The 15035-nt window shown below is 39.6% G+C and overlaps 1 protein-coding gene across 21 annotated transcripts in view; it reads left to right on the plus strand.

Moving 5' to 3' along the window:
- MAGI1 (membrane associated guanylate kinase, WW and PDZ domain containing 1) overlaps positions 1-15035 on the plus strand; it is a 732128-nt gene that overhangs the window by 566329 nt on the left and 150764 nt on the right. For 13 of the 21 annotated variants that reach the window (XM_061618714.1, XM_061618715.1, XM_061618702.1 and 10 more), the window contains exons 7-8: positions 5586-5621; positions 12566-12623. In XM_061618714.1, coding sequence (XP_061474698.1) covers positions 5586-5621; positions 12566-12623 — 94 coding nt within the window. The remainder of the gene's footprint in view (positions 1-5585; positions 5622-12565; positions 12624-15035) is intronic. The other 8 variants (XM_061618723.1, XM_061618704.1, XM_061618717.1 and 5 more) reach the window with 1 other exon arrangement.

Consider the following 15035-nt stretch of genomic DNA (forward strand, 5'->3'; position numbering starts at 1 on the left):
GGTAGCATTGGAGGTTTTAGGTGGTGTACTTTTTGTGTTTTCCCCCAGCTAGAGAATTCTAGCCTTCCATATAGGCTACAAGAACATTAGCAGAAGGAGCATTCTCTGCAATTGTCCAGTTCAGTGAGCTCACCTTACTGTTTTTCTGAGCTGGAAATGAAGATGATTTTGCCACTGTAATCACCTCACTGGTTTCTGAGCTGGTTTTTTATTTATTAATGATAGAATTACAGTTACAATTCCTCTGGCTTAAAAATTACCCCTTGATCAAACCACTGGAAAAGCTGATAGAATTGATTTTCATTTGTATGGAAGCCTACAATTAGGCTTAAGTCACTGTAAACTATAGTATATTGGATCTTTGTCACTTTATTTTGATCCAACAATCATTATTGCTTTCTTGTTTTAATGAAAATAAAAGGTGTATGTGCTACTTAATTTTTGCAGTTTATTTTCTAGCAGTTATTGGAATTATAATTAGCACCAATTTGATTTTTGCATCCCTTGAGACACTGAAAAATGCAAGCCAGTGTCCAACTTAAGAGACCCAACTACTTTAATTTGATTTGTGACAAGAAAATGGGGAATGTGATGGCATTTTGAAAGAGAGAGAAAATGGAAATAAATACGTAATGGAATCCTGACTCTTAGTTCACTTTAAAACAAAACCAAAAACTCAAATTGATATTCTTCTTCATTTAATATGTTAAAGCATGCAGTTAAATGTCCTCAAGTCACTTGTAGGTCAAATTGCTATGGATTAGGGTCAAAGTTGATGTGACAGTGGCAGGCACAATTGTTCATATACATCTCCTGCCCACATATAAAGCAAGATGGGGTACTCTATTTCCCCAAACTTTTTTTCTCAAATCTTGTATCAAGGCAAGTCTAGGAAAAAAAGTTGAGGCAACTGACCTTGGCGAGGTAAGGTAGGGAGGATCCAGCTCTCCTCACCTATATGTCCTTTTGATGTTAAAATTAGACCCTCCCAGCTCACTTCATAGATAATTGTGGCAGGTTCATGAATAGGAAGGATTGCTCCTGCCTTCATGTCTAGTTGATTCATGCATTAATAATGAGGACAGGTGAGAAATTCAATTTAGTGTGCATTGCAAGCCAAATGTATCAAATTCACTCTTTCTGAAACAATATGAGAACCAGAACACAACTATTCTTCAAAATGTGCATGCCTTCGAATTTTGCAATGCTGTTCAACAATGTTTACAAAAATGCATTATGTTAGGGGAAGGTGTGCATAAAAACAAATATATTAGTGAAAATAGCATACAAAATGCATTAGGATAAATTCCTTGCAAAAATGTGTATATTAGTCAAAACTGCCTACAAAAATGTTTCTGAGGAGAAATTCACACTAAAATGCTTGAGAATTTTCATAAGAACTTCTTTTAAAAAAATCACAAATTGCTGCAGAAATGTGGAGAACTGAAGATTGGAAAAATGAGAAACTGAGGGAACCAAAATCAACAGATCTCTCTGTCGAAACTTAATCACAACTTTCAGTTTTTAATTTGTTTCCAAATGGCATTTGGAAATGCCGTCACATTGGCATTTATATTACACTGCGGCAGCTGCATGTAGGAGATGCCCCTCCAAAGAATGCACTCCCCATATTGTTCTGCACTAAGTAGATACTCTAAGCCTGTCACCACCACCCTGGCCTCCAACACACATTTTTAATTACAAGCCTCAAGGCTGAAGTCCTATACTCACTCACATGGGAGCAACTCCTGTTGAGCTCAGTCAGGCTTACCTCTGGGTAGACATGTATGGAATCACACAGTTTAGCCTCCTGTCCTCTTGCACCACCTTCCTTTGCCATTGCAAAGTGCCTTATTTTGCTGTACACTGTGTATCCGTTTTGATTTTCTTCTTTTTAAATTGGGAAAGAAATCCCACAGAGGTAATGAAGGTTTTTTCTTTCTTTCCCAGTTTTGTATGGTACCGTGTGGTATGGTACTGTGACCTCAGTGAAACAATATTGGTGATGCTGCATGGCTCATGCATATGAGTATATTAATATATGGTGATGTTTTATATTCAGTCAGACCCAGTAGTTCGGTCTTTGTCAACCTGGTGCCCTCCAGATGTTTTGGACTACAGCCTGTGCTGTCTGGGGCTGATGGGAGTTTTAGTCCAAGACATTTGGAAGACATCAGGTTGATGAATGCTGCAGTAGTTCATCTAGTTCACTCCTGTCTACGCTGACTGACTACTGTTCTCTTTGGTGTTTCTTCGCTGGTACTCCCTGAGATCCTTGAACTGGACATGCCAGGGAATCACCCTGGGACTTTCCACTTGGAAAAGTATGTTCTCTATCTTTGGACTCTCCAACTTGGGCAATTGTCTTAAATTCACACCGTAACAGTTTATTTTTATAGATATATCTATTAGAGACAGTACCGTTTGAAATTGTTTTTGGATGCATTCACTGTTCATCTTATAGCAGCTGTTTGTTACCAGTTATAAATTAATCCAACTGAAAAATACAAAAATGAAGTAATTAACAGTATTTTTATGTTGACGTATCTCATGTTTGGAGGTTTTTTTTACAGTAACTGGCTGGCTTGTGCTGAACTGAATCATTCTTCTTTTATCATTTGCTTACTAGTTTTATCATTTTTCATTTGCTGGCTACAGTTTTGTTTCTTGACAAAATGACATCCCCAGTCATTCATAACATAGTTAGCAGATAGAAGTACTATGTAATAATAAATGGATGATCAAGTGACGATTTTTAATAAAAGAAGCTATCTACAAGTGGTTGTCCTTTAACACAACCATAAAGTATAAAGTAGGACTTTATACTTGGGAGATGTAGTCTAGGATCCAAGTCCAATATGCAGCAATCAACACACAAATTGACCTTTTGAAGCCCACCTGAATACTCTATTTGAGATTATGCAATTATTTGGCTTTAAAAAGCTGGATTGATGAGGACATCATCTGACAAGCACTGACCCTGAGCAGTCTCAGTTCATTCCAATAGGGTTTGCACAGAAGTTATACTTAGTGGGTTCCGATCTTTTTTGAAAAGAAGCTAAGCAGGACTGGGTTTTAGTTATTGATTATTTTGGGACAAAAGTAGTAGTTATTCAGGTTAGATATTCTACTAGTTGAAGGTATTTCCACCTTCCTTTTGAGGCTCCAATGCCTTGCATGCACAAGGGCTCTGACTTACACACTGGAACTACAAGGACTTTTCAAATGGGATGTGCAGGCAGAGTCACTTTAACTTTTCTTTCTTTTTTTTTTTACAATAATTTTTATTCAAATTTTCATAAAACATACAAAACAAAATCATAAAACATTCAAAGACAAAAAACAAAACAAAACAAAAATGATTAAACAAAAAAATAAAATGTTGACTTCCCATTTGTCGCAGATCAAATCAGTTGTAGGTCTACAATATATAACAATCCTGTCTCTTAAATTATATTATAAAATCACTTTCCTCCAGTAGTTATCTTAATTAATCATCAAATCTCATAAACATTACTTTATTCTTTCCACAAAAAGTCAAAGAGAGGTTTCAATTCTTTAAGAAATATATCTATCAGTTTTTCTCCAAATAAACATGTCGATTAATCCATCTCGTTAATGATAATAATAATCTTATTGTCATAACCATAGTCCAAATAAACATATCGATTAATCCATCTCATCAAAATCTGTTAGGTCCAATAATTTCAATAGCCATTATTCCATTATCCATATTAATTACATCTTCCATCTTCAATAGTCCTGTTAAGTCCAGTAATTTCAGTGTCCAATCTTCCATTATCAGTATTCCATAATAATCTTGCTGTCATAGCCATAGTCATATAATAAGAGTCTGATGGGAATTTCCTCTATCCCAAATATTTTCTTGCCATCAATTCTGAATAAGTTGCTGAAATATTGTTGTAAAGTCATATCTGTGTTCTTCTTTTTTACAAAATGCACTGGCTCATCTCTTGAGAGTTTTTCCATTGTCACATGGCTGCAGTTAATTCCATAGATTTTCTCTATATCAAGCTCCATCACGTCATTCCAGTCCAGAAGATTATCCAAGCCATTGATAACTTTATCTCTAATATCTTCATTAATTTCTTCAGAGATAACGTTAAATTCCAAACAGTAGATTTTATTTCTAATATCCATAAACTCCAGATCTTTTTCCAATTCCACATTTGTTCCAATCTCCAGGGCTTGTATCTTCCCTTTATTTTTTCTTTTCTCATCTCTGATCTCATTCTCCTCTCTCACAGGATCCCCTATTTCTTTAAGCTCCTGCGTCATTTTGCTCAGTTCAATTTTCAGCTCCTTACTGCCCTGTCGCAGGGTTTGTTTCGTTATCTCAATCTCATCCATTATTTTCTGAAACATAATTACTTCCAGATTCTCAGCCACTTTCTTGATTGCCATTTTTAAAACCACGAAAACAAAACAAAACAAAAATAAAGAAGAACCACTTCTTATTTCAGCAACAATTGGGTTAATATTCCAGGCTTGATGACATCACAGTATAAACAGAGCAGCCTGCCTTATCTCTCTATGTTCAAGAACACAAAACAAATTTAGTTCCCAGCATCAAAACAGTTAGCGGCGTCGTGAAGAAGCAGATTCGTCAAAATAAAATAGACCAAAAAGAGAATAGTCCCAGACAATATAATGTTCCTCGGAATAGAAATCCCTCTTCTGTTTATATCTTTAGAATGCACTTCCAGGACAGCTTTTTGCAATAGAAACAGAGATAAGCTGTTAATTTCGTGAATAACAGAGAAGAGTTATAGCTCACCCAGAAGTTCTTTAAAGCTGATTCATTTGACAAATCTCTTTTTGCTGCAACAATTTAAACCAAGTAAAAAAAAGAATAGAAAGAAGGGTGCTTGCCTGTTAGTCCGTTTTCTCTTTGAAGAAAAGATAAACGTATCGCATTAATCAGATAGAGCTTGTTCGGAAGTCCGTCCGGCATTGCTGGCTGGACCTTTTCACATAAATTAATGAAATCCAGTCCTCCCAACAAAAACAGGCTTTTGAGGTTGATCTCTACGTTTCTCCCTGCCCGGGAGCAATTTCATCAGTCAAAAAAAAATGTTCTGACTGATTTATATCTGAATAAGCTTCTTTTGAGGCGGGAGCCCGTCTCAAAAGCAGGCACAAGTGAAGTCACCCTTCCCGGAAGTCTCGAGTCACTTTAACTTTTCACTATTCACATGTTGATTGGAAGCCCAATCAGACAAGAGCTACACGTGCCCAGTCCTCTAAATTGGGCAAATTTAATCTTCCAAGAAATAAATGAAGGTGAGTGCCAGCCTGAGATGAGATTGCCCCCATAGGGGGGAAAAAAAAAGCAGATCCATGTGGCTAGCCTTGGAGTGCAAAAATTTGTTTTTAGTACTAATGTGAATGACCACACTGTCCTTACTGACGAAGGTATTGTGGTCTAGGAGTTTGGGTTAAGTTGGTACAAAACTTGGTGTTGGTTCTGCTGTATACTGGAGGTAATTTCTTGCTTGGTGCTGGTATCTGAATTTTTCTTTTAATTTTTTTCTATCTCACTTACTGCTCTTCCTTTGGAGAAGAAGGGGTACACACGGAGGAACTGGACAGTGAACTAGGTAAATCATCCATCTCTCATTTTTGCTGCGTTGGTTGGACTGCACCGTTTACTGCTTAACATATTTTTCTTTATATCATTTTTTCTTCTTTTTAATTTCAAGCACGGTCTAACACAATAGTAAAATGTAGCTGGGTTTCTGTGCCCAAAAGTAGGTGGTGTTGGGTTGTTTTTTTTTTTTTTTTGCGTAAGCATGTCATTTTCAGGCAGGGTGGTTCTTGTCCAGTAGCCCTGTGGAGTGTTCAGCCCTTCTTTCCTGCATCACCCTGGATCAAATCCAACTAAGTCATTGAGTGAGCTCTCACAACGGAACTTTTCCTCCCTCTTCCTCACTCCTACCCCACACACACATGCACCACACCTGCCCCAAATCTACTCCGGGTGATTGGGGGAAATCCCAGAGCAGGTCTGGGGTGAGGGGGGTGGGGAGAGAGGAAGTTTCATTGCTCAAGTGGAAGTTATTCTCCTCACACAGTGACTTAACTGAATACAGCACATTATTTAAAATTCTTTGCTGGAAGATATATCTGCAGTACAGGGCTTGTGTGTAGGCTGGCTATTAATGTGAACGATTGTTTTTATATTCAGTTTGTATTTGACATTTGGTGCTTGATTTGTGAGCCTAACTATAGTCCGGAACACTGCTGCAATAGTATAGGGTCCAATGCTTATGTACAGAGGCTTTCTGCCTTGGCCCCATCTGCACTATTCATTTAAAGCAGTATCATGGCACTTTAAGCAGTCATAGCTTCCCCCAAGGAATCCTGCAAACTTCAGTTTGTTAAGACTACTGAGAGTTTGTCAGGAGACTCACAGACCTACAGTTCCCAGAGTGGTTTAACAATCAAGTCCTCTTTCCAAGGAAATGGAGGAATTTCAGGTCTGTGAGGGGGATAGGGGTGTCCTAACAACTCTCAGTACCTCTAACAAACTACAGTTCCCAGAATTCTCTGGGGGAAGTCATGACTGTTTAAAATGGCATGATACCGCTTTAAAGGTATAGTGCAGACGGGACCTTCATCATGCCCTGTTGGCACCCCCTCCCTGCAAATACCTTAAACCGCAAGAATTCAGTGGATTTCACAAAGCTTGCTTTTACCATAATCTGGAACAAATTCCAGAATTTTGGCAGAATCTGAATTTAAAGACTGGTCCTATTTTCAGAATATGGCCAATACCATTTGTAGCCCTAATGGGTTTCAAGGATTAGCTAGAATAGACCAGTGGCTGGTGTGGTTACAATGCTATCCATGAGTCTCCAAAACCATGCCATTCAGATGTTGCATAATTACATATTATTGCTTCAGCATGATTGAGAATATATCATTTCCATATTCACTGGAAGACAAAAACAGCTCACACTATGGAAACATTTCCCAATTAATTATTTGTGTGCTATTCTATTTGGAAGCATGCACTGGACAAGGATTTTCCAAGTTTTCTGCACTATATAATTGAGGCACACAAATTTAAAAACTCGGCTAGATTGCCAAATGTTAGTTAATGCATACCAACTGATATTTCACAGTCAGAAATTGATACCTGCTTGTAACATCCCTATTCTTATACAAAGAATCACTCCAAGAGCTCCATTCCCTTCACTAGTACACATTGGCTGCATTTGGAGGTAATGCTGGTTATAAGCCATACTTAGACAAATTTGTCTGTGAATGAGTAGTGCGCTCGTGAGTAATTTCTGAGCAGTCTGTATGTTGTTCCTTCCTTCCTTGGGTGAGGAACAAACCATAGAGTGGCTGGATAGCGTTACATCCAAACCAGCACCTGTGGTTGGTTTGTCCCAAACAAAGTATGATTGGTGAGGCAAGATGCTCCGTGGTTTGTTTCCCCACTCAAGGAAGAGAGGAGCAAAGTGGGGAGTGCCCCAGCACACAGTTTTTTAATAGACTAACTTGCCTAACTATGGTTTATGGCCAGCACTATGTCCAAACAGCCAGTGTGGAAGGCTCTTTGCTATACACTTCATTTATTTACTATGCAGTAGATTGTCCTTTACTTGATTTCTGTAAGTTAAAAAGTACATCAGAAAAACTTGGTTGCCCTGTAACATGTGGCCAACAGTTAAAAACATAGCTTAGCAGCTGCAGTGTATAAAGAGGAAATCTGTGCACTACATGCTGCCTTAGTATTCATGCACATGAATGGATATACCTGTGAACTAATGACAAGATGCATGGAATCTCACGTAGAGAATTTACTTCTGCAGACTTCACAGAATCTGGGGAGGAAGTTGATCTCTTAAGAATGATAATATTAATAACGCACTCGGTTTACAAGGCATCCCTAAAACACATACTTAAAGGGAGCAAATGACAAACAGTAGTTAACATAGGATTGAAATCAGAAAGAGGGGCTATCCCTGGTAATATTAATGTTTCCAAACACTCTAGGAAAAAACATTGGAGACCTGCAGCTGGTCTGTAGCTCACTGGCAGGTTAACTATATGTTCCTGATTGTTTGAAAATGGGTCTCCTCTTCATTATATTGTTTTATCATTCATTCATTATTTTTCCAAATTGACCTTTATCCCAAAGGGATCTCATGGGAGTGTACAGTGAGTAATAAAGACAATAATATATATATTAAAACCACTTGTCATAGAAACATACATCTTATAGTTAGGTGTCATGACAACCAAACAATTCTCAGTCCCCATCCCCAAAAGCCTGACTGAAGAAAATTGTCTTTACAAAAATGCCAATGTTTATAACTGCCCCCAAAAAACAAAACCCAGCAACAGTGAACAGTCAGTGTGTTTGTTGTGCATGTTGCCAGTTAGGCTATAGTTTCTCCATTGTGAGGACAATCCATAATGCAATTGATAAATACTTTAAAAATATTTTCATCATGTTTTGGGGCCTTTTTGAGCAAAGCCCACCCAACCACCTTACATCATAAACCCTGAAGCACAGCCCACTTCCAGTGTAATGATCTGAAGTTCAATCTATGCGACAATGTGAACAGAAGACAGTGTCACTGTGGGCAGAAAGAAGTGCAGTAACATGAGAAATCTATCTCCTAATCTGCTTTATAATCTTCCAAATGTTATCTATGTATCTTTTTTTTCTAAGTGCAAATTTCAGATATATGCACCAGGAAAGAAAAAGGAAAGAGGGAAAGGAAAAGAGAGAAGAAAAGAACAGCTCTATTTTTGCAATGTTTTATTTGGTGACTTTTCAATTGGGTGGTGGATTCTCAACATCATGGTCAACAATTTCATTATTGATGTTTATCTGTGGAATTTAGCACTCGCGTGTCAAAATTCTTCAGAGCAATAAGGCAAAGAAAGGACAGGGACACATCTCTACAAGGTGAATACTAATAACGTTTTATTTAAAAAAGTTGGCAAAGGTACAAAACATGGAGACCCAATACCTGATTCCTCTTTTCAGTGGCATTTCAACCAGCTTCATCTTCTATGTTTTGGAAGTGTTGTGGTCATTTGGATAGTGGTTTTGAAAGAATTGTAATATCTTTGGGAGCACTTTTAAGTCCAGGCTTGGAGATGACATGTGAACCCGACAAAGGAAAAAGCCTTTTGGCAGGTTTTTTTCAGTTAAAATTATAGAGCAAAATTTGGTTTGTCTGAGACTTACCTCATTTATTTTAAGCTTTGTTTTATTGCCTTGTTCTACTGTGCACAAGGCTGTCATATTCAGAAAGCCCTCGTTTGCAGAAAAGATCAGTTTATCATTTTTGCCAAGCATTTTCTCTCTTGTATGCACACACAATTGCACACACTACAAGGCCATTCTTCCCCCATGCTAAATTAGCACTGGCTTGCATTTCCTTCCTTTGTATCTCAAGGAATCCAAAGACACTTCAGAAGGATAGCATGAAAATATGTGGGTGGGGGAAGTTGGAGGGAAACCTGCCTTTTATTTGCAAACAAGGAACATGTGGAGCAAAACTCGTTAAATATTTTTTTTCTTGATTTTCAGCCAGTTCTGCATTGCAAACATAAATTTTGAGTAATTAGCCCATGTGTATTTATAAGTTTTATTCCTTTTCAGTCTGGAGCGATTTGTGTCCTTATGGCATTGTAGCTGGAGCCTGTAGCTAGTACACTGGATAACTGTATCATATCACTCAGTGGGCAACTGTTTCATTCTGTAGTCTACAGAATAGATGTTAATTGAGGGTGCAATCCTATGCACACGTACTGGGAGTAGGTTTCATTGAACTCAGCGGAACATACTTCTGAGCAGACAAGCATATAATTGTGCTGTAAATTAATGTGGATTTCACAAAGATCACATCTTGTTGTCATTTTAGAATAATTCTCACGTTTGTTCTTTTTTGACCCTGTAGGAGTATAAATTCAGAAAAAGCCCATGGGAAAACCTACTTGGACTGTGAGATGTCAGAATTCAGGTGGGGAATGGGGTGATTTAATGCTTCCCCATGTCCTGCTTGTGGTCTTCCCAAAGACATCTTGCTGGCCACTGTAAGAGCAGGATGTTGGACTAGATGGGCTTTTGGCCTCATCCAACGTGGTTATTCTTATGTTCTGTGTTCTTACATTCATGTCAAAAGCTCCCAGTCTGTGAAAACATAGCTCATGGAGAAGTGTTTGTCTAATCCAAGGGTAACCAGCATGGTGCCTTCCAGATGTTGTTGGATTGCAACTCCCATAATCCCTGACCATCATCCACGATGGCTGGGGCTGATGGGAGCCAAAGTCCAGCAACATCTGGAGGACACCATGTTGCCTAACCCTGCTCTAGTCTGACCCTTTCCCCTGATGTGCCAGCTCTTGGTGTGCAAGCATTTTTTTCATAGGGAGAAGCATTCAGTCAAGTTACCCTCCTTCTGCATTCTCAAGTGGAATATCAGGAGCTTTTTCTATTGTAAATTCACAATAAAACTTTTCTCAGTCTTGGCTTGTGTTCTTCATAATCAAGCAAAACAGGTTCTTGGAAAATGCCAACCCTGTTTCCTGTGAGTTAAAAGAATTATTCTTGTTGTTCAGATTGTACAACTGTCCTTCTCTGTGTTATGTCCACAAATGATAAGTTAGTGTGCTCTGAGGTAGCTCATGACTGCCTGTGGAGAGGATTGGGTGCGTGTGTTGGAAGCACATCCCATCCACCTTAAAGCCACTGTGAGGTATACTCAAGTTTCTCTAGATTTGGTAGCAATTTGCTTTTAATAAGCAGAGCTTCTTCTTAGCAACTCATGCTTCAGTGCCTGTGGACTTCTGACTTGCTTTGCTCTTTCACTGAGAACAGGAGAAAACAAAACAAACAAGTTAAGAAAGCAAACTCAGATATATGCTCAAATGGTTTTTCTTCATTGTCTAATTATGCTTATAGAAGTATTTACGCCTCCAGCTTAACAAACCTGCAGGCATGAAGCTCTTAGCTTTTCCTGAGCATTGCCTCATTTTTCCCCCTGCAGTTGTTTTAAAACTGAAAATTACTTTCCTGTGCAATTAAGGGATAATGATTTTGTGACAGGTTTTGTAACATGATAAAATGACTGCACGTGCACAGAGACTTACGCTGTCAGCACTGGGATTCTGATTCATTTCAGTTGTGATAGAAATACAAAATGCCTAGACAGAGCAAAGAGATTATTGCTACATGTTGGGCCACATTAGCAATACGCTGGCTGCTGGAGAAGGACCACGGCAATTTTCCCTATTTGGGGTGCAGCTAATTAATGCAACATGAATTAGTGGTCACATGGACATGTTGGGCACGAATAACAGTTGGACATGTTGACAGATAACAATTCATGTAATGTTACTGGGCACGTGGCAGTAAAATTGTGTTGAATTGGTTATTCTATATTATAGAGAATTTGAATCAGCCATTGAAAATCTTGATATGCAGACATAGGAAATGAATATGAGCACCTCTTTTCTTGATCCTTATTTCTGGGTCCTGTTACCTTCTGTATCCTGTTAGCCTTTTTGCTGTTTAAATGCTCAAACGCATTTCCACAACCATAACATAAACTTTTTTATGACTAGTGGGAGTCTCCTGACACCTAACAAGAGCTGCTCAAAAGTTCCCAGGAAATTGATCTGTGAAAGCTTAAGCTGCTATATATGAGTTAGGTACCTTAGGATTCTTTAGGGTTACAGCCAGCTAAGTAATCCCTTTATTTTTTATTTATTTATTACATTTATATCCCACCTTTCCTCCAAGGAGCTCAAGGTAGCATACATGATTCTCCTCCCTCTCCCATGTTATCCCCACATCAACCCTATGAGTTAGGTTAGGTGAGTGGGGTACTGGAGGCATTGAAGCCTGGCCCCCCTGCCGGTGGCACCTCCCAGCAAGTCGTCCCTGTTCCCGGGCTCTTCTTTCTCTCCATTGTATCAGCACTCTTAACCCCGAGCTGTGCCCAGACAGGGCCGGTTTCACCGCATTTGCCACAGGGCTTGTGACTGTGACTGGCCCGAGGTAACCCAGCAAGCCTGTAGAGCAAGGGCTTCCACTCACACAATGGAACTTCCTCTCCCTCTCCTTTCTACGTGCACCCCTCCTCCCCAATCTATTCTGGGCATTCCCCCAACCCTCTGGAGCTGATTTGAGGATAATGCAGGGGTACCCCAGGAGACTTACACAGGTGAAAGTCCTTGAACTAAAGGGTTGACTGTTTTACTGCAACAGACTATCTCTTGAAAAAAGAGACTACATGAGCTTCACCCTTAATCTAAATTGCGAAATGTGTCCTGAGAAACCATAGATGTAAACATTGTTTCCATGAATGTGTTGTTTCAATTAGTAAATAAGTTTTTTTAAGTTGCATGATTTTCTTCAAATTTCTGTAATTGCTCTTATGTATATATTTACATAAAGAATTATGCAGGATTATAACAAGTGTTATATGAAAAATGTACTTGTGGGGAGAGGATAAATCTGTAAGCAAAAGTAAAATGCTTTAAGTAGTAAGTAATATGCATTTGTTTGTAGAACTACCTACTGGTTGGGAAAAGATTGAAGATCCTGTGTATGGTGTCTACTATGTAGAGTAAGTACCCTTTGACATTGTAAGGATTTTTATGTGTTGCATAATGTGCTGTAGATAACAGCTTTCATTCGCTATGGAAATGCACTTGAACAGCACATTTGTCATTGGAAAGCTAGCACCTTCTTAGCTTACCATGGTGCTATGTGCAAATCTGCAGCTAGCCAAACAAGACTGTAAATACTTGACTTTTTCCTTATCATGGATGCATTGCTCTTGTTCTCCCCCTAGTGATCATTGTGGGAGAAATCACATTTTCAGTCTGAGAGAGGGAAACTCCATTTCCAGTGTTCAAGAACTTTTGTATATATATCCTAGCTGTCTATCTTAAGCTGTTTGTTGGAAATGAAGAGTATCAAAAAGAATTGCTGTGAAATAAAGAAGATACAGACTCCAATATTAAGCACTGAGTTCTTTAATAAATGTCAATTCAGAAACATTGCCTCTGAAAAGCAGATTTACAGGTGCACCATCGGAACATGGCAATGAACTGGCGTTTCTATTGAAACAATGTAGATGAAATAACACTGGCGTGATGTGATCACGGCGGCGGCTGTTTGTAAGCAAACGAGCTGCCGCATTCTGCACCAGTTGTAGTTTCCGGACTGTTTTCAAGGGTAACCCCACGTAGAGCGCATTGCAGTAGTCTAATCGAGAGGTGACCAGGGCATGTACTACCAGTGGAAGCTGATGAATTGGGAGGTAGGGTTGTAGCCTCCGTATGAGGTGTAGTTGATGCCAAGCTGCCCAGCTCACTGCTGAAATCTGAGCCTCCATGGACAGCTTGGAATCAAGAACAACCCCGAGGCTGCGGACCTGATCTTTCAGGGGAAGTCTCACCCCATTAAGCTTCAGGTCAACAACACCCAACCTTCCCCTGTCACCCACAAGTAGCACCTCGGTTTTATCAGGATTGAGCTTCAGCCTGTTCCTTCCCATCCACCCACTCACGGATTCCAGGCACTTGGACAAGGTCTCCACAGCCAACTCCGGTGAGGATTTAAAAGAGAAATAGAGCTGCGTGTCATGTGCATATTGGTGACACCGCAGCCCAAAACTCCTGATGATGGCTCCCAGCGGTTTTACATAGATGTTAAATAGCATGGGAGAGAGGATAGAACCCTGTGGCACTCCACAAGTGAGGGGCCAAGGGTCTGAAACCTCATCCCCCAATGCTACCTGTTGGTGCCTGTCAGAGAGAAAGGAACGGAACCACTGTAAAACAGTGCCTCCTATTCCCAATCCCTCCAGGCGATCCAACAGGATACCGTGGTCGACGGTATCAAAAGCCGGTGAGAGATCCAGGAGGACAAGAAAGGTGAATTCTCCCCTGTCTAATGCCCTCCTCATATCCACCAGAGCGACCAAGGCTGTTTCAGTACCATGTCCAGTCCTGAAACCCGATTGGTATGGATCCAAATAATCCGTTTCATCCAAGTGTGCTGACAACTGGCTAGCCACCACTCGCTCAATGATCTTGCCCAAAAATGGCAAGTTCGAAATGGGGCGAAAGTTGTTCAAGACTTGGGGATCCAAAGAGGACTTCTTTAAGATGGGTTTTATAATAGCCTCCTTGAGGGCCGGCGGCATTACACCCTCCTTCAAGGATGTGGGGTTAGACATATGTATTGGGTCCTCCCCCTTTCATCGCAGCCTTCAAAAAAGTTGCTCTGGAAGTCAGAGAAATCTTTCAAGTATTTTTCAACGTTTTCATGAGAGACTACTGTGGAATAGGGACCTGAGCAAACCTTGCACATATGTGTTTACCTGTGCAAGTGACATCACCATCATCATCATCATCATTATATACAGTGCTTATTTAAAAAACAAAAGCAAAAAAACCTCAAGATGGCTTACACCTCAAAACATACAGCAATGGTAAAATATATTACAGTCCCCATTAACAGCACAAATATTGACATGGAAACCAAGTCCCCATATCAAAATCCAAAACAGCCATCTAAACTAAGACATAAAAGATATAACAGCACACTAATGTAAAACACCTAAAATAAAGCAGTGATGGAGCCTGGCATACCTCACTTGGCAAGGTGTTCCACAGGTAGGCGCTGCAACAGGAAAAGCTTTACCTCAGTTATCATCATCTCTGTCTCCCAGGGAGGGATCTAGAGTAGGGCTTCAAATGATGATAGGAGCATGCAGGGATGCATGACTGGAAGAAGGCAGTCCTTCAGGTATCCAGGTCCCAAGCTCCTTAAATGCTTTAAACGTTAACACCAGCACCTTGAATTGAGCCCCATCCAGATGTGGTAACCAATGAAGATCATATAAAACTGGCATAATAGAATCAAAATGCCTAACACCTCTCAGCATTGTGGCTTCAGCATTTTGTAGAAACTGAAGTTTCCAAACACTTTTCAAGGCAATGCCACATTGAGTGTGTTACAGTAGTTT

This window comes from Rhineura floridana, chromosome 3 (genome assembly GCF_030035675.1).
Source record: "Rhineura floridana isolate rRhiFlo1 chromosome 3, rRhiFlo1.hap2, whole genome shotgun sequence".
NCBI lineage: Eukaryota > Metazoa > Chordata > Lepidosauria > Squamata > Rhineuridae > Rhineura > Rhineura floridana.